Below are 18,888 nucleotides of genomic sequence, written 5' to 3'. Positions count from 1 at the left end.
TTCAGTGGTTTAGACCACAGTGCCACCCGCATCAGTCTCTTAATCAGGGTTTGAATGATGGTTACTGCCATTAAGCAGGGCTGACAGGAGTCATGCAGATGTGATGCTAAACCATGGTTAAGATCACCCAGGCGTTGGGGTTGGGGCAGAACCAGCCCTCCCATGAGGCAAGCTGAGGCAACCGCCTCAGGCAGCAGAATCCACAGGGGCAGCAGTTCTGACTCCAAGGAACATGCTGCCTGTCACTGTTGCCACAGTGGTGCCTTCCTTGGAGGACAGGCCTGCTACCACCTTGGTACCCCCCCCCAATGCTGCTTCCCCCTCAGCAAAAAGGAGGGACTGCTCATCTCCTCCCACTTCTAAGGAGGAAATAGCTGGGACTGCCCTCGGGGGTCTCCTGGCGTCTGCACCCACCTGGCATGATTCAGAGATGGCCCCTTTCCCCCCATGAGAGCCTTTGATTACCACCTCAACCATCAGGTAAGGCTGATTTGATTCCCTCCCTTGTTCCCAATGTAGTTCTTCACTCCCCGCTTGTTCCCAATGTTGATCTCTATCCCCCCCCCCCATTTTTTCTGATGTAGAACCTCATTCCCCCCCTTCTTTCCTAGTGGGGGGCACCATTTTGTGGTTTGTCTCAGGTGCCAAGATATCTTGGGCAAGTGCTGGGTTGGGACTGGCTCCCAAGAATGAAAGAGTGATGGGAAAGGACGGCAGTTCTGTTTTTCCTTCATATATTCAAGCCATGACCCAGCCACAAAATAACTATCATTAAAGGGGAACATGCATGCACACATGGATATACACATCAAGGTTTTGAAGAAAGCTGAAAGGTGACAAGCAATCAGACAGACATTATCTTCTCCATTCTCACCTTTGCTACATCTTTTTTCATTTAGGAATGGAGTCCTGCTGCGAGAGCAAATGCCGAACGTGTGGCAAAGAAATGTAATTTTGCCCACAGCCCACCAGACCAAAGAATTGCTGGCAAGTAGAGCTGTCAATAAGGACTATAGAAATATTTTAGAGAGATCAATAATATAATCCACATTCAATCAGCATTCACTTATTCCTTCAACAACCTTGCAGTCGTCAGTCTGAGCATAATTTTTAAAAAGCATTTTAAAAAAAAACAGTGGAGGAATGCCACAAAAAGGAAATAATACAGAGGAATTTTCCAGTTCTTTCTAACATCCAAACTCAGAAATCAACATACGTTTGCCTCTATACATGCTGCATCCACCTTAGATGCATACCGTACAATTTTTAAAGCATCACACAGCAGTTCATACATGTTCATTCCGGATCCTGGAAGTATGTAGTTAATCACTAAAACGATAAATCTTTTGCAGTCACTAACAATTCAGAGATGGTAACATTTTAAAACAAGACCTTTCAGTTTCTACTTTCTTCCACTAAGGTATTACTTTGGAATTCATCAAAGGATGCCAGCTATTGAGCAATTTATACAGCACAGCTGAGATTAGCCTTTTTTGGCTGTATAAAACATAGATATGTTTAATGCCTTATACGCTGAAAGGTTCTAAATTCAGAATATTTTAATTTGCTCTAGTGAGCCTATGGATAATCACCAAAGAATCAGAACCACATGAAAAAGGAAGCTCATTTAACATTTACTAAAAGTAACTGACAAATGTTTCTTTCTGGTACCACCTTTGAATAAGTTTACTCTTTAAAATTAATTCTTCATTCTTTATTGCTTGTACCAAAATGCAGACTCTTCTTTCTTCCTCTACCTTTCAATGCAACTCGGTTTTCCATATCAAATGTAAACCACAAATTCTGCCCACATCTGGGACTCAGCTAGACTGGTAAAGAAAAAGTGATTTATATGCACTGTATGTGTGATATCACATTGTGCCACTGACGTGGTTACAATGCTTTAAACTGAAACACTTCTAGCTAAGAATGTACCCTACTGAAACAAAGACTTCTGTCTCTAAAGAGGGATTATAATATTGGTTGAAATAAAGATATTCTTGTATAACAAAAATTTAATATAAAAACAAATACCTGGGCAATTATACATCAATCACCACCCTTAGTGTGCCCAGTTCATATTTTATATCCCCCCTTTCACCCCATAGTTTAAAACTGAACAGCTGCTTCCCAGTTTAATCAGATATAGGTAACTCCTAAACGCTAAGCAAGATACATGGAACATCAAAAGGTATCCCAAATAGAACTGTATCAAAGAAGTTATAAGATTTATCATTCCCAATTAAGCAAAGATTCTGTGTTGTTCAAGCACTGGCTCAAATGGGTTACATAAATAAAATCTCTCCGTTGCGGGTGAACAAATTCTGCTTGGAATAAACAAGCTTTTACCTGTTGCAGAATGTTCCTCTGAAGCATTGCATGACTCCGCTTGTTTACAGAATTTCCTAGGTCAGGAATCATGAGTTTTGTTAATGCTTCCCATCTCAACTTCTAGATGGCTTTTCATGCGGTGAAAATATATACGCATCATCTCACGCTACTTCATGGAATGACGTGATTCAAGATTGGTACGACGAGGTGGAAGATTTCAAGTACGGTGTTGGAGCAGTCCGTCCAGGGGCCGTAACTGGTCATTACACTCAGGTAACTCAAACACCGTTTTGTATCTTTGTCAAGCGCATGGTTCAGCTAGTCAATCCATGCCTGACAGCCCACTCACATCTTGGCTTGCTGCTGCCTGGGACTTCACAGAAGGAAGAAAGGAGAAGGGGTGGGTTTTTCCCTCGCATTTCACCCAGTAATTTTTTCATATTTTTCACATAGGAAGTTGAGATAATGGATTGTCTTTATCTCTGCTGTGCCTTTCTTTCTGTGGTTTCTTCAGACCCCCATGATGCCATTCACATTCACAGCTGTATACATTTCTGAGCTGCATCTCCCAGAGGAAGAAAATTATTGGAATTGTTACTTGGAAATGGTTTATTTCTTTAGTATCATACCCCCTTTTCAAGGTGCTCCTAATAACACAACACAAAGTGATGAAATCTAGGGGTTTTATTTTTAATGCTGATGTTAAATGTATGTTTTTCTGGCTCATTATGAAAACAGTTAGATTCTAACGTATTTTCTTGTGTGGATGTTTTTATATCTACAGGTGGTTTGGTACAGGTCTTACAGAATTGGTTGTTATGCTGCCCACTGCCCTCAAAACCGCTTGAAATACCTCTACTTTTGCCACTACTGTCCTGCGTATGTACTATTTAATTATTTATTGAGCTTGTTAGCTGTTTGTTACACAACGTCTTCAAGGGATTTAACAACACATTTTAAACATAAATATGAAATACATTAGACTATAAAAATGGAATGGAACAACTCTCATAACAGCCACAGGAAGTTTGCACACTAGTAAAGCAGTAACTCAGGATGTCAATGGTTGCTAGCCAACTAGTAAACAAAAACAGCCAGGTTGTTTACCTTGGGTAATCAGGTGGCAGCAGCTGGTGTTGTGTTGTGTTGTGTTGTGTTGTGTTGTGTTGTGTTGTGTTGTGTTGTGTTGTGTTGTGTTGTGTTTGGCTGAATCAAAATCCCAAAAGAATTTTCTGGCAATCTCTGGAAAACTTTATTTTGGGAGTCCTCCTGAACAGTCGGAAACCTTTAGTCCTGTTAAGGTTTGGTGCACCAGTTTAGCTATGGTTTAGGTAAAGGGACCCCTGACCGTTAAGTCCAGTCACAGATGACTCTGGGGTTGCGGCGCTCATCTCGCTTTACTGGCCGAGGGAGCCAGCGTCCAGCTTCTGGGTTATGTGGCCAGCATGACTAAGCTGCTTCTGGCAAACCAGAGCAGCGCACGGAAACGCCGTTTACCTTCCCGCCAGAGCGGTACCTATGTATCTACTTGCACTTTGACGTGCTTTCGAACTGCTAGGTTGGCAAGAGCTGGGACCAAGCAACGGGAACTCACCCCGTTGCAGGGATTCGAACCGCCGACCTTCTGATTGGCAAGCCCTAGGTTCTGTGGTTTAGACCACAGCGCCACCCGAGTCCCTTAGCTATGGTTTAACCTTGCTTTAATACTGTGGAAAGGCACATAAGGCAGCGCCCCCACTCCTTGCAATCCTCCTCTCTTAGTGCCCATAGCTTCCATCATCCACCAATTCACACCAGCAGCATATTCAGCATTAAGTGAGCCACAGTGCCTCAGAAAAGAATGTTCTTTTTTATTCATTTACATATTTATTAAGTTTGCTCTAAACCAGGGCTGGGAACCTCCAACCTGGCTTCCCTGTTTGACCCACCAGGATATTTCAGCCAAGCCACACCTGCCTGCCCTACACCTGATGTCATATAGGGGCAGATGGGGGCAGACAAAGACCTGGCTCAGCTGAAAGAGATTTTCAGGCGGACCAATGGCAGCTGCAAAGCCCTGTTCAAGGGGCTTAACAAAAGCTGGCATCTTTGACAAGCAATGCAGAGCCAAATTCTTAAAAGTTCAGAACCCAGGAAGTTTTACCCAGGAGGGTAAAGGATTCTCTTGAAAAGTGTATGGAGATACAGGGACCCCTTGATCATATTTTGTTGCATTGCTAGTGGGCACATATGGTACAGTCTGTGAATAACGCCCGTGAGATTCTCTTTACCGATGATACATCTCCAGCCCTTTGGAAGAGGTATCCAGCTATTAACATTCCTGAGAGATTACATAACACTGGGAGGTCCAGAAGATAAAGGGAGTTAATAGCAGATTGTCAACGGACAGAATAATCTTCACAGACCATTAGAATAATCCAAATTACAACATGCTGTGTTCATTAAGTTCATTTGCATTGGCTTGTTGAGTTGTCACCCTTCCCTCTTTAGAAACAGGGATGTGGTGTTGTGCAAGAAGCTTAGGTTGCACATAGGAAAACAAAGTGAGTTGTGTTTTATCCCTCCCAATGTGATGTCCTGCCTTTCTAGTAATTCTACAGGCAAGACTTCTTCACTCTCCAGCCAAGGCACCCCAGCCTCATTTCCATCCCCAGTAGCACAGCATTACTGAACTGACACCACTAGATTGCTCTCTCTGAATACAAACAACCGGCTACAGCATACCAGGACTGAGCTGCTTTGGGGTTTTTTTAAAAAAAAATATTTATATAAATTTCATGAAATAAATAAAAAAAACTGTGCACTTTTTTGCATTTCTCATTCCAGAGGGAACATACAAGGCTTAATGAAAACCCCATATAAGTCTGGACCATCTTGTGGGGACTGCCGTCATGCTTGTGACAACAAATTATGCAGTGCGTACAAATAACTTCAAATATTAAAGCTTCTCCATCTTTTCTTTAGAAAGGGCACTCAGTTAGAATTCAGAATTCATTGGGCCTGTTAACTGTCACCAAGTTAGTATAAGGGATAGTAGGAAAAGCTGTGCTGATTTCTGCTTCCAGGCCCTACTTCTGGATCTGCCCCAATGTGCACTGGGAGCAGCGCTGGTGTGATGTGGAAGTCTTGCATCCAGATATGATACTTCTGCGCTGCATGCGCAATGCACTGCCAAAGAGATGCTCGGCCCTGACAGTTTAGCCAGGAAGAAAGCAGGCAGAGATCCACTGCTGCTTATGAAGATCTATATAGATATATAGATATCTCTGTTCCCCCAAGATTACAAGGGTTTTTGTAGAGTGGAAGGGATATCGCCAATTATATTCTAAATTTGAATGCTAAAACCAGCATATTCCAAACCTAGTTACTCAGAAGAAAATCCCACTGAATTTGATGGAAGCCGGGCAGCACATCCCGTTTCACCACTAGAGGTGAAATGAGAAGTTCTGTCTTGCCTTGCTGCCACTCCCACCACCACCTAATTGCTCCTGCCGCTACTGCGCACCCTGACACATCTGCCAAAGGCGGAGTAGCAGCGCTCCCATCAGCACCAAAGATCTTGCCCCAAATGGACACAATCTTGCCCAAAACTGGCACTGATGGCAGTACCACTTCTCCATCGATGGTGGGGAGGTCATACCACCTGCGGAAAGGCTTCTGCCTCCTGAGTCACAATAACCTTTTATATTTTTAAGGTGAATGTAGGGATTTCTACATAATGTTCATAAGGTGTGGCAATCAAAGCATGCCCCATTTCACAGCATCACAGGATTGTAGAGTTGGAAGTGTCATCTAGTCCAACCCCCTGCAATTCAGGAATCTCAACTAAAGCGGCCAGGGCAAGTGGCCACTCAACCTCTGCTTAAGTCCACCACCTCCCAAGGGAGTCCATTCCACTGTCAAACAGCTCCTCCTGTCAGAAAGTTCTTCCTAATGTTTAGTCGGAATCTCCTTCCTTGTAATTTGACTCCATTGTTTCAGGTTCTATCCTCTGGAGCAGGAGGAAACAGGCTTGCTCCATCTTACATGTGACAGCCTTTCAGATACTTGAAGTTGGCTGTTATATCACCTCTCCGTCTCCTCTTCTCCAGGTTAAACATGCCCAACTCCCTCAACCATTCCTCAAAAGGCTTGTTTTTCAGGCCTTTTTCTTCTGAGTTATGGTCAGGGTTGCTAAACTGTTTATGCATTTAATTACTACATCCATTAGAACAACTGTTAAATAATATGTTCAGTGTTCTTTTTTCTTTTGTATAATCTTCAGTTTTGATCTTAAGCTCCAGTATATCAACTAAAAATGAAAGTGTCACTATGGTTTGAATCTATTGGGGATGTTTTGCTTTTGTTAATGTCCAGACTGATGGTAGTGTGTTCTTCTTTTCACTTTCAGCCAACCCTTGCAAACATACTGATAAGTTCACCAACTGCCCTGACTTAGTGAAGTCACAAGGATGTACGAAACCAAACATGATGCAAGACTGCACTGCTTCTTGCCTGTGTAAGAATGAAATAAAATAGGTCTCCTTTTGGCACTTATGATTTTCGTTGAACTCCACAAACTCACCTTCAGCATCTTTTAATGATCTTTTCCAAATGAAATTTGTAAACATGCTTTTAAAATTGAAAAATAAATTATCTTGCATACATGGATGTATTTTTTGTGTAAGGTGGGACTGGAAGTTGGGACGGGAAGAAAATTTACAGTTTACAAAATTAGCAGCTGCTACACCAGGGCTCACACTGCATAGCATAGTTAACATCCTATGCCCAATGAGAAACTGAAACAATCGCTCCAGAATGCTAGGGAGTTGTTTAAATACAATATTAGAAACTCAACTGGAGTGCAAGCCACAGATCAGCAAAGGTAACATGAAGACCAAGAGGGTGCCAGTGCAGTTAAGAAGTGGAATCTAAGGAGGTTTTAAACTGTTCAAATGAAGGGAATGAAAAGGAACACAAAATTAGGCCACAAAATGGTAAGCAGACAGTAAGGGATCCTAAAAAAAGAATTTGTGGAACAGGAACACATTGCTAAACATATTAGAACCAACCAAAAAAAAGTTATTTAAATACAGTAGCATCAACAGAGAAAATATAAACTGAAAAATTGCTGGGTCCAGATGACATCCACGCAAGAGTTCTCAAAGAACTCAAATATGAGGTAGCTGATCTTCTAACCAAAATATATAACTTGTCCTTCAGATCAGATGGCGCACCTGAGGACTGGATAGTAGCCAATGTAACAGCAATTTTTAAAAGGGAGGCAGGAGGATCCTGGAAGTTAGTTTCATGTTTCTGGGGAAACTGATGGAAAGTATTGTTAAGAATCATATAGGTTGTTTTCTGCTGCTCCAGAGAAGCGGACACGGAGCAATGGTTCCAAACTACAAGAAAGAAGATTCCACCTAAACATTAGGAAGAACTTCCTGACAGTAAGAGCTGTTCGACAGTGGAATTTGCTGCCAAGGAGTGTGGTGGAGTCTCCTTCTTTGGAGGTCTTTAAGCAGAGGCTTGACAACCATATGTCAGGAGTGCTCTGATGGTGTTTCCTGCTTGGCAGGGGGTTGGACTCGAAGGCCCTTGTGGTCTCTTCCAACTCTATGATTCTATGAACCAAGTATATAGAACACCAAGAAATAGGGTGTAATGGGAAAAGGGGGCTGCTCGTGCGTAAGCGTTTAAGTCCTCCAAGCTTCACATCAGTTCCTAAACTTTCCCAGTTCGAGGAGCCATGGGTGCGTGGCTACCTCAATCGCTGGCAGAATCCGTCAGTGGGCGTTTCCGGAATTTACTCCAACATAAGAGTTCCTTGATGGAAACTCTTCTTCTGGATTCTCTGCGTGACAGTTTCCTCCGCGGAGTGGGCGTCCCCAGCGGAGGTCCTGAGCCCTCCCCGCTATTCTCACTGAAAACATCTTGGAGCCCTTCCTCCGATTGAGTTTCTGCAGGAACTCTCCCTCTCCCCCTACTGGTTCCTTCCTCCGCATCCGAGGCTCTCCTAGCCTCCTTGAGCCCTTCCACCACCTGACTCTCCGATGGCAGTTCCCTGACATAGGGGCATGTGGAAGAAACAGAAGAACTATGATAAATCCATTCTAGGAAGAGACAGGGTTGGATCCTAAGTTAGTTAAGGAAATTCAAGGAGGGAAAATGTCCCATCCCTTTCTTTCCCCCTTGAAATCCTCTCTGGAAGGCCAGGAAGCTTTCTGTTTGATCTAGGAATTTCCCTCAGCAGTCCCCTATGGCACACCCTCTATTCATAAGACCACAGAACGTGAAAGGACCTTGGCAGTCATTGTGCAGCCCCCTACTGAGTCCAGTATCCACAATGCAGGATGCAACTGCAGCACTCCCAGACCGGTGGCTGTTGATCCTCTGCTTAAATACCTCCAGAAAAAAGAGCCTACATCTCCTGAAGCTGCCTGTTCCATTGCTGAACAGCTCATACCATTAGAAGCTTCTCTTAATCCTTTGCTTCTGGAAACTTCTGTCCATCATTCCTAGTTCTTGCTTCTGGAGCAACAGTTAACAAATTTGCCCCAACTTCACACACTACAAGATTTCTCTGATGAAAATAGGGATGTCCCATTCCATAAAAATAATTTTACTATTTATACCCCACACATCATATTGGTTGCCTTAGCACTCTGGGCAGCTTGCAACATATATAAAAACTTCATTAAACATTAAAAAACACTTCCCAATACAGAACTGCCTTCAGATGGCTTGGAGGTCAAATAACTCCATAGCCTCCAACATTTCTCCCATGAAAATAGGGACATCCTAAGGAAAAGTGGGACATTAGGGGATCAAATCAGAAACGGGGATGACTTCTCTAAATTAGGGACGTCGCTGGAAAATAGGGACACTTGGAGGACCTGCAACTTACGTGCAACTTGTATTTGAAGACCACTATCATGTTTTCCCTAAACCGTTTTTTCTGCAGGCTAAGCATACTCAACTCTCTATTACTTGGTTTTGAAACCCCTGTCTGTCCTCGTCACTCTTCTTTAGGGACACTGCAGTTGGTCAGTGTCATTCTTAAAATGTGGTGCCACAACTGGGCACAGCACTCCACATGTGGCCTGATCAGCACAGAACAGTGTGAAACTATTACTTCCTGTGGTCCAGAAACAATGTTCCTGTTGTTCTAGGCCTTCTCAAACATATATCCGTGCCTTGGATTTTATGCTCCTAAATACAGAGCTTTATTGTTTATCTCAGATGGTGGCCCCAATTTCTGGAGAGACTTTTCAAGAGGTCCAGCAGGATCTAGAGGGAAGGGCGGCGCTGGAAGCTTCCTTAACATATCTTAGATCCAAACCACTTTTATTAAAACTATTGCCAGGCTATGATATAAATACTGCAATAAACATATATAAGTGAACAGTAGAGAAGAGTTACCCCTATTTTCAGCTTCCTTCCTGATGCAAATGGCAGCTGCTCAGGGCTTTTTTCAGCCAGAGCTCACTGGAACTCGGTTCTGGCACCTCTCAGGTGGGTGCCATTGTCATTATGAGAAGAAGAGAGGTGCTCATGGTGAGTTGCAGCACCTGTTTTTCTAGAAAAAAAAACACGGGGTAGATGAGTCTAAAAAGCCCGGGACAGAAATTTTCACAGCCCTCTAGCAGCTACGATGACTCTTTCTCTCCCTCTTTCTCTCTCTCCCCCCCCTCTCTATCACACACACACACACACACACACACACACAAATACATTGAATGACAACTGTCTCCTCCCACCCGACATCTCACAGTGCTTCCACCAGCTTTAAAGGGCGTTTGCCCTGTGACTAACCACAGTGGGATAACTGCTATTCAAGAAACAGAAACATCTCAAGGCCTCTGGTGGACAGGAAACTCAGGTGCCAGGAAACATTACCTTGCCGATCAGATGTTCCCTCTCTTTGTTGAGAAAAAGCCTTTTCTAGGAGGGGGAAAAATATTATGTTTGCACTTTTGGATGGCTTTAAGAATGTCTATTGGACAGTAAATAGAAAAAGACTACAGTGGTGCCCCCGCAAGACGAATGCCTCGCAAGACAAAAGGGTTTTCTGTTTTTCGAGGCGCTTCGCAAGACGAATTTCCCTATGGGCTTGCTTCGCAAGACGAAAATGTCTTGCAAGTTTTTACCCTTTCCCCCCCCCTTTTTCTAAGCCGCTAAGCCGCTAATAGCCGCTAAGCCGCTAATAGCGCTAAGCCGCTAAGCCGCTGATAGGGATGCTTCGCAAGACGAAAAAAACGCAAGACGAAGAGACTCGCGGAATGAATTATTTTCGACTTGCGAGGCACCACTGTATGATACTTCAAGGGCAAAGTCTTGAAATGAACATGAAAATGGAAACCTTAAACTTGACATCTAGTTAACAAGTAAGACAGTGGCTCTTAACCTTATTTGGGTCATGAACCCTTCTGAGAATCTGATGAAAGCACATAAACACAAAATTTTGCATTCGATTTATTTTATTGCATTGGAAAAATCATTGCTTTTCTGCCCAGTTCATGGATCCTCTCAAGCCCATCCACGGACCACAAGTTAAGGACCCCAGATACAAGTTTAACCAGTGTAACCTTCTCAATGAAATCAAGACAACCATCCATCTGCTGTTTCACTGTACTCAGCATTTTCATATAATTATTTAATAACCAATGTAAGTGTATGTCTGATATTACTATTGTGCTTTTAAAATGTTTAGGAACACTGTAACAGTAAGAAAGTTTTGTTTTTGAAATGCTGTATATATTTAAAGTAAAACAAAAATTCCTTCCAGTAGCACCTTAAAGACCAACTAAGTCAGTTCTTGGTATGAGCTTTCGTGTGCATGCACACTTCTTTAGATACAGTAATTAAAGTAATTCATCAATGCAACACTGATTAAGCCACACAATGCTGAATCAATGGCAAAAGTCCTTTTGAATTTTAAAGGAGCCACATTATAAGCAGAGGTTTAAAGCGTTCAGATTTCCTGATAGTAGACTAACATTGAGACCTGGGGAACTCTTGGAGTAACTGATGAAATCTTATCTGAATAAATAAAAAATGTGCAGTTTGCATGCTATGTCTGTTTCAGACGCAGTTTGCCAATTCTTTGGGGTCAGTGGTCGTATTTGAGGAAATTTTGAGAAAATGTCTTACGGCATATCGCAACAGACTCCCTGGAAGGTGGTGGACACTCACTGATTTGAAGCAGAGATTAGATGGCTAATCTCTCAAGGACTCTTTAGATGTGATTCCTGCATTACAGGAGACTGGACTAGATGAGCCTCGAGATCTCTTCCAGCTCCACAACGCTATGATCCTATGAACAGGGTTACTATGGAGATGTGGTATAATACAAAAGGATTGCCACAGAAGTGTGGCATAACACAACATGGCTGCCACAGGGGGGGGGTGCCATTGCTACTGCATCTGAGAGACAGGACCACAAAGTGGTGTGGGCAATCTGCCTCATCAAAGCAAGGCAACTAGACCAGCCACTGCCACACCTGCTCTCAGAAGGAAGCTCTTTGGACCTCTCAAAACAGATGAAATGGGGGCATGTTCAGCGCAGGGAAGGGTGAGCCAATGCAAAGAGGAACTGAGTAGGAAAAACAAGTTCTTCTGTACTGTGGATTTTGGAAGAGATATTTATGGAGACCTACAGTACCACTGGCGACCCCTGAGCTAAGCATTAATAATAATAATAATAATAATAATAATAATAATAATAATAATAATAATAATTTTTTTTATACCCCGCCCTCCCCAGCCAAGGCAGGGCTCAGAGCGGCTTACAAGCAATAATAAAAACAAGATGAATGATTACAACTTAAAAACAAAAATAAAATACAACATTAAAATAATGGAACATTAAAATATTAAAATGTAGCCTCATCGCAGGAGGAGAAGGAAAAGAAAGAAAGAGGAGAAAAGAAAAAAAAGAGAGAGAGAGAGAGAGAGGGAGGGAATCAAACTGGCTCCAAGCCAAAGGCCAGGCGGAACAACTCTGTCTTACAGGCCCTGCGGAAAGAAATCAGATCCTGCAGGGCCCTGGTCTCATGAGGCAGAGCGTTCCACCAGGCCGGGGCCAGAGTTGAAAAGGCCCTGGCTCTGGTTGAAGCCAATCTAACTTCCTTAGGGCCTGGGACCACTAGGGTGTTATTATTTATGGACCTTGAGGCTCTCCGTGGGGCATACCAGGAGAGGCGGTCCCGGAGGTACGAGGGTCCTAGGCCGTGAAGGGCTTTAAAGGTCAAAAGCAGCACCTTAAATCTGACCCTGTACTCCACCGGGAGCCAGTGCAGCTTGAAAAGCACTGGGTGAATATGCTCCCATGGCAGAGACCCCGTGAGGAGCCTCGCTGCAGCATTCTGCACCCGCTGGAGTTTCTGGGACAGCTTCAAGGGCAGCCCCGCATAGAGCGAATTACAGTAGTCAAGCCTGGAGATGACCGTCGCATGGATCACTGTGGCCAGGTCGGGGCGGGAAAGGTAAGGGACCAACTGCTTGATGCGGCGAAGGTGGAAAAATGTCGCCTTGGCTGTTGCTGTAACTTGCACCTCCATGGAAAGGGAGGCATCAAGGATTACACCCAAACTCTTAACGGAAGGCAATGGCACTAATTGGGCCCCCGCAAGAGAAGGGAGTTGGTCCCTCATCCCCATGCCATCCTGACCTAGCCATAGAACCTCTGTCTTCGAAGGATTTAGTTTCAATCGACTCCCACGAAACCATCCAGCCACAGCTTCCAAGCATCTGGTCAGTGTGTTCGGGGCCGAGTCAGTGTGGCCATCCATCAGCAGATAGAGCTGAGTGTCATCAGCATATTGGTGACAGCCCAGCCCATAGCTCCGGATAATCTGGGCAAGGGGGCGCATAAAGATGTTAAAAAGCATCGGGGAGAGAATTGCGCCCTGCGGCACTCCACACACCAAGGAGTGGCGCGACGACATTTCCCTCCCTAATGCCACCCTCTGTCCCCGACCAGAGATAAAAGAGCACAACCAGTTACGGGCTATGCCCTGTATCCCTACGTCTGCAAGGCGGTGGTCCAGAAGATCATGATCGACCATGTCAAAGGCTGCTGACAAATCTAAAAGGATCAGCAGTCCTGACCCGCCTCGATCCAGTTGTCTACGGAGATCATCTGTTAGGGCAGCCAGAGCCATCTCCGTCCCAAAACCAGGACGGAAACCGGACTGAAATGGATCTAATGCCGATGTTTCCTCCAGAAACCTACCAAGCTGTTCAGCAACCGCTCTCTCAATTACCTTACCCAGGTATGGAAGATTTGAAACTGGGCGGTAATTGGATAGGTCTAAGGGATCTAATGAAGTTTTTTTTAAGAGTGGACACACCACTGCTTCTTTCAATTCCCCTGGGAATGTCCCCGTGTCAAGGGACAAATTGATAATTTCAACCAGGGGGGTCCGCACAACATCTGGACATTACTGCTACGCACATTAAGTCATTTTGTTTTTCAAACTATAATTAAAAAGTAACCTATTGGCTGCAACACTTACCTAATTTTTGTACTTTTTATATTTTCCTCATCACTCTCAAAACACTTTTGGTATAAGGGTTTTATCACTATACTGAGATTCATGACTGCTGAGGAAAGTATCATTTTCACAACCCCTTTATAGAACAGTAAACCTACATTTGGAAAATTCAAAGGACGGGTTATACTGTGAGCCACCTGATTGGACTGTGCCCCAAGATGTGACATAGAAATAATTTGATAAATGATGTAGCATAGGAATCTTAGGCAAGCGCTAGGACTGAACGTATAGGTACCACCTCAGTTATTGTCATAGTGCATGCCATACCACTCACTCAATAAAATTATTTTGTAGTGATCTAATTTGCGATCTGAAATTTCTTCAGATGGAAAGGAATAGCGAAGACAGAAGAAATAAAAGTTAAAAGCTATTAAAAAATGACAATAATAGGGTACAACTATGTTTTGAAGTAACAAGTGTTCACAGATGCTACAAATCTAGTATTTGTATCTTAGAGACGAATCTTGGCAATAATTAGAAGTACAGCTCTTGGCAACTTTCCCCACTTCTAAGCTCTGCTGCACGGATTCACATGGGACTCAGCTACATTCATCCATTTTATTGTTATAAACGTGTAACACCAGATGGTGCTGTAGGGGTGGGCTTCCTAATGGAAAATATTGCCCAACGGTGGGTGTGGGGTTCTTGTGGACCAGAAGCTTCCATTGCTTCTCCAAGCTTCAGGGCAAAATGTATAACCAGAGGGAGATGATTTTTACCACTCATAGAGGAACTTTGCGTTCTGTGACATACGCTTCAACCACTATGCAATAGTTTGGGCTTCAATTGACTCATTTACTTAAGATATCACCTCTCCATTCTGAAGGAAATCAGCCCTGAGTGCTCACTGGAAGGACAGATCCGGAAGCTGAGGTTCCAATACTTTGGCCACCTCATGAGAAGAGAAGACTCCCTGGAGAAGACCCTAATGTTGGGAAAGATGGAGGGCACAAGGAGAAGGGGACGACGGAGGACGAGATGGTCGGACAGTGTTCTTGAAGCCACAAACATGAGTTTGACCAAACTGCGGGAGGCAGTGGAAGACAGGAGTGCCTGGCCTGCTCTGGTCTGGTCCATGGGGCCACGAAGAGTCGGACACGACTAAACGACTAAACAACAACAACAACAAAATTAATCTCTAGTTTTACTAACATTTAGACTGCCACATTCTCTTTGAGGGTTGTTGGTTTTTCCCCTGAACAAGTGGTATATAAATTTTATGAAATAAATAGAAAACACACACACACACGGAACAGCCATTGCTTGTTTGTCCCAGAATCCTAAATGCAAAACCTGATACCTACAGCACTAAACAGAGACTTACCAGTTTTCAATCTCTACCCTGGAACAGTATCTGAAAGCTAAGGCTGTCCACAGGGCCCAAGATTTGCTTTGAATCTATATGTAATTTCTCTCTGTTCCTGCCATGCTCTGTGCTCTCATCACTTCAATCTATGTTTTGGATTCCAAGCTGCATTATATAAAACAGAGCTCTATGGTGTAGAATCAAAAAATACCTAGGACTTGCCCCCCCTTTGGCCAAAGTAGACAAAATACAGAGGCATAACTGGCCTTCTCCAGAGTGGATTAAGGCCGCCAAATTGCAGACAAAGCCTGTCCAGCTGGAGTTTGTGCTGTAACTTTCCTCCATAATCTGTATTAGGGCAATCTGTAACTTTCCTCCATAATCTGTATTAGGGCAATCTGACTTCAGTAGGCCAACTAAAACACCCAAATCCAGAGCAGTTGCATCTATTCAAAGGGGACTGTCTCTTGCTCTTTCTTACCTCAAAAGAATAAATAGAAGGTACATGTGATGTGAATTCTTGCATCTACATTTAAAAAAAAAAATCCTGTGGCTGTTTGTGTCCTCCAAGTTAGGCCTTCAGACGTCTGATACAGGCCTCACAACATGAGGCTCTCTAGAAAATGTTCTGGAGAGCTTTCTTTTGGTTTGATTAAAGCAGGGCAGCAAAGAATATATGAAAAAGATGTAAATTTTAACTTTTAAAAAGTATCCTCTGCTGCTGTGCTTTAACAAAATTCAATCCAAATTTCTTCAGGGCTCTACAAGCAACATTTTTGGCAGTCTCGTGTTTTACAAAGCCCATGGACCTAGAGAAAGAGAGATATAAAAAAAACCCAGAACTATTCTGTTCAAAACAAGCAGAAAATCACATGGCCTTGCAGGAGCACTTACCCAGTTTTGAGAAGGGGGATTATATACATTGTGCTTCAACTTGGGGGGATACCTCAAATCAGCCTAATTCACCTTGTTATTCAGCCTCTACACACTGCTGATGCACACCTCTACTAAAATCTATATACTTTATACTTGAATATTTTTCCTCATTCCCCTGCCCTTGCTCTATGTAATATCTTGCCTGATTAAGAATTTTGGAAAACACAAATGCTTGCCACTGCTTTGTGATATTTCGATTTGTCCTAATAAGGTATTGCAAACTATAGATTTTGGAGGGGGTTTTTCCCTTAGGGATCAACACAGCTACCTTTGCTTTTTATAATAAAAGGAGTAAATGAAAGGTGGCTTCAGTGGCCCAGAGAGCCTTCCATCAGCTTTGGCTGGTGGCCCAGCCATGCCACTATCTGGACAGGGATAGCCTAACTACTGTTGCCTATGCTCTGGTAACCTCTAGGCTGGATTACTGCAATGCATTATATGTAGGACTGCCTCTGAAGGCAGTTCATAAACTTCAGCTAGTGCAGAATTCAGCGGCCAGGTTGCTCACTGGGGCAAGACAGTTTGAGCATATTACACCAATCCTGGTCCAACTGCTCTGGCTACTAATTAAGTTTCTGGGCCCAATTAAAAGTGCTGGTTTTAACCTATAAAGCCCTAAACGGCTCAGGACAACAATACCTCAAAGATCTGTTACCATAAAGGCTTTCACCTTTGGAAGCTAAGGCCCGAAAAAGACTCAATATGGAGGCCAAATGGCCAAAATATTGGGAGATATTAGAAAAAGACGGAGACAATTGGAAACTGCAGAGTTTGGAGAAAATGAAGGATAAAGTGCGAGACTGGTTACACTACGCTCAGATTAAAGAAGTTTTTAAAAATGATAAAAAGATAGGGTTCCAGGTGGAGAAATCGAAATTGGAAACAGAACTGTTAGAACCTAGGTCCAAGGTACTTTCAAGAATGTATAACTTGCTGTTAAAATGGAACACACAAGATGAAACGGTCAAATCGGCTATGATAAAATGGGCACAGGATATTGGGCATAATATTATGTTTGAGGACTGGGAAAGGTTGTGGACCACTGGGTTGAATTTCACTGCATGTAATGCTTTGAAAGAAAATGTTATGAAAATGATATATAGATGATACATGACCCCAGTCAAACTTGCAAAAATATACCATTTGTCTGATAATAAATGTTGGAAATGTAAAGAGAATGAAGGAACATTCTTTCACCTCTGGTGGACCTGTCCTAAAGTGAAGGCCTTCTGGGAAATGATATATAATGAGCTGAAAAAGGTATTCAAGTATACCTTTCTTAAGAAACCAGAGGCATTCCTCTTGGGCATTGTCGGTCAGAGGGTGACAAAGAAAGACCGAACTTTTTTTCTGTATGCAACAACGGCAGCAAGGATACTCATTGCTGGAAGACCCAAGATTTACCCACACTGGAAGAATGGCAGATGCAACTGATAGGCTACATGGAACTGGCTGAGATGACCGGCAGAATCCGAGACCTGGGACAGGAAAGGATGGAAGAAGACTGGAAGAAATTTAAGACTTATTTGCAAAAGTATTGTAATTTGGTTGAATGTTAAGAAGGATGCTAGATCACTATAAAGAATTTGGCACCACTAAATTAGATGGAGTAATGAGGATAAGCTATTTAAGGAGAACTTAAAAAAATTTTTTGAACAACTATTAGATAATATTTAAAGCATTAAGATTTGGTTAATTAAGTTGATAAATTGCTGGAAAAATTTTATTGGAATGGAAGTAGGAGCGGGGGATGTGAGGAAGTCCAAAGAAGTGCTGAAATTATGTTAAGAAATATGTTTTATTGTTTGGCTTTATTCATTGTATTAAAAAATTCTTAATAAATATTATTAAAAAAAGAAGAAGAAGCAATGCAGCTACAAGCAAAGGCTCTAGCAGCTCAGTCAGCTACAGGTGGCTGCAAAGCCAAACAGGATGTTTGTGACTGTTGCCATGGGAACAAAGGGGCAGTCCATTCTGTACAGAGCACCAGATGTTAGCTCAGTGTGTGTGTCATATGACCCGTACTGGAAGTACATGGGTGGAGTTTATTCTTACTGCTGTTGAGTGCAGACATGTTTCTCTGTACTGATGTAAGAGACAGAAATAAAGAATGTAAATAGATTTCTGTCTGCTTCTTTCCCCTCCCTGGGGGACACCAAAGGAGAGAGAGAAGAAACGGTGTGTTCTTCTCACACATCTGGGAAGAATCGCCGAGACCTCGCCTGCTTATCTGCCGGGAGTAGCAGCGGGGAGGTCGACAAGGAATATCTGCCGGTGCTTACGCTGTGGCACATTCCTCTGACCCAGGCAGAATTCCAACAAGATCCACCTCTTTCGATATGGACGTACCCAGACCCTGAGATCACCTTCTGAGGCCCTTCTTTGTGTGCCTCCTCCACGAGATCCAGAGGGTGGGAACACGAGAACAGGCTTTTTCTGCAGTGGCCCCCCATCTAAGGAATGCTCTCCCCAGGGAGGTTTGCCTGGGGCCTTCACTATACACCGTTAGGCGTCAGGCAAAAACAGTCCTCTTTAACGAGGCCTTCGGTTGGTTGACATCCTATGCCTTTTTAAAATGTGGGGGAAGGATTATTGGGTTGTTTTTGTTTTGATTATGAATTTTGTGGTTTTATATTGATTTTATCCTGGGAACTACCCTGAGACTTGCAGATATAGGGCAGTCTACAAATTTAATAAATAAAATAAGCCAGTTGAAAACTCACAGCTGATCAGCACATTAAAAATGCTTCAAAACTCTATTTGCGCCAGTTGTCC

The 18,888-nt window shown here is 43.1% G+C and overlaps 1 protein-coding gene across 1 annotated transcript in view; it reads left to right on the top strand.

Annotated features, from left to right (window-relative positions):
• LOC310841157 (uncharacterized protein) overlaps positions 1-6,975 on the top strand; it is a gene marked incomplete at its 5' end in the record, with an annotated part of 47,759 nt that extends 40,784 nt beyond the window's left edge. Inside the window, 5 exons of the mRNA XM_083731747.1 lie at positions 900-987; positions 2,456-2,604; positions 3,116-3,210; positions 5,158-5,246; positions 6,722-6,975. Of these exons, the coding sequence (XP_083587873.1) occupies positions 900-987; positions 2,456-2,604; positions 3,116-3,210; positions 5,158-5,246; positions 6,722-6,849 (549 nt within the window). The 3' untranslated portion in view covers positions 6,850-6,975. The remainder of the gene's footprint in view (positions 1-899; positions 988-2,455; positions 2,605-3,115; positions 3,211-5,157; positions 5,247-6,721) is intronic.
• Between the last annotated feature and the right edge of the window lie 11,913 nt (positions 6,976-18,888).

This window comes from Podarcis gaigeae (assembly GCF_964106915.1).
Source record: "Podarcis gaigeae genome assembly, chromosome: 3".
In the NCBI taxonomy this organism is placed as follows: Eukaryota; Metazoa; Chordata; class Lepidosauria; order Squamata; family Lacertidae; genus Podarcis; species Podarcis gaigeae.
The sequence above is the reverse complement of the archived record's forward strand: the minus strand, read 5'-3'. Positions and strand labels throughout refer to the sequence as shown.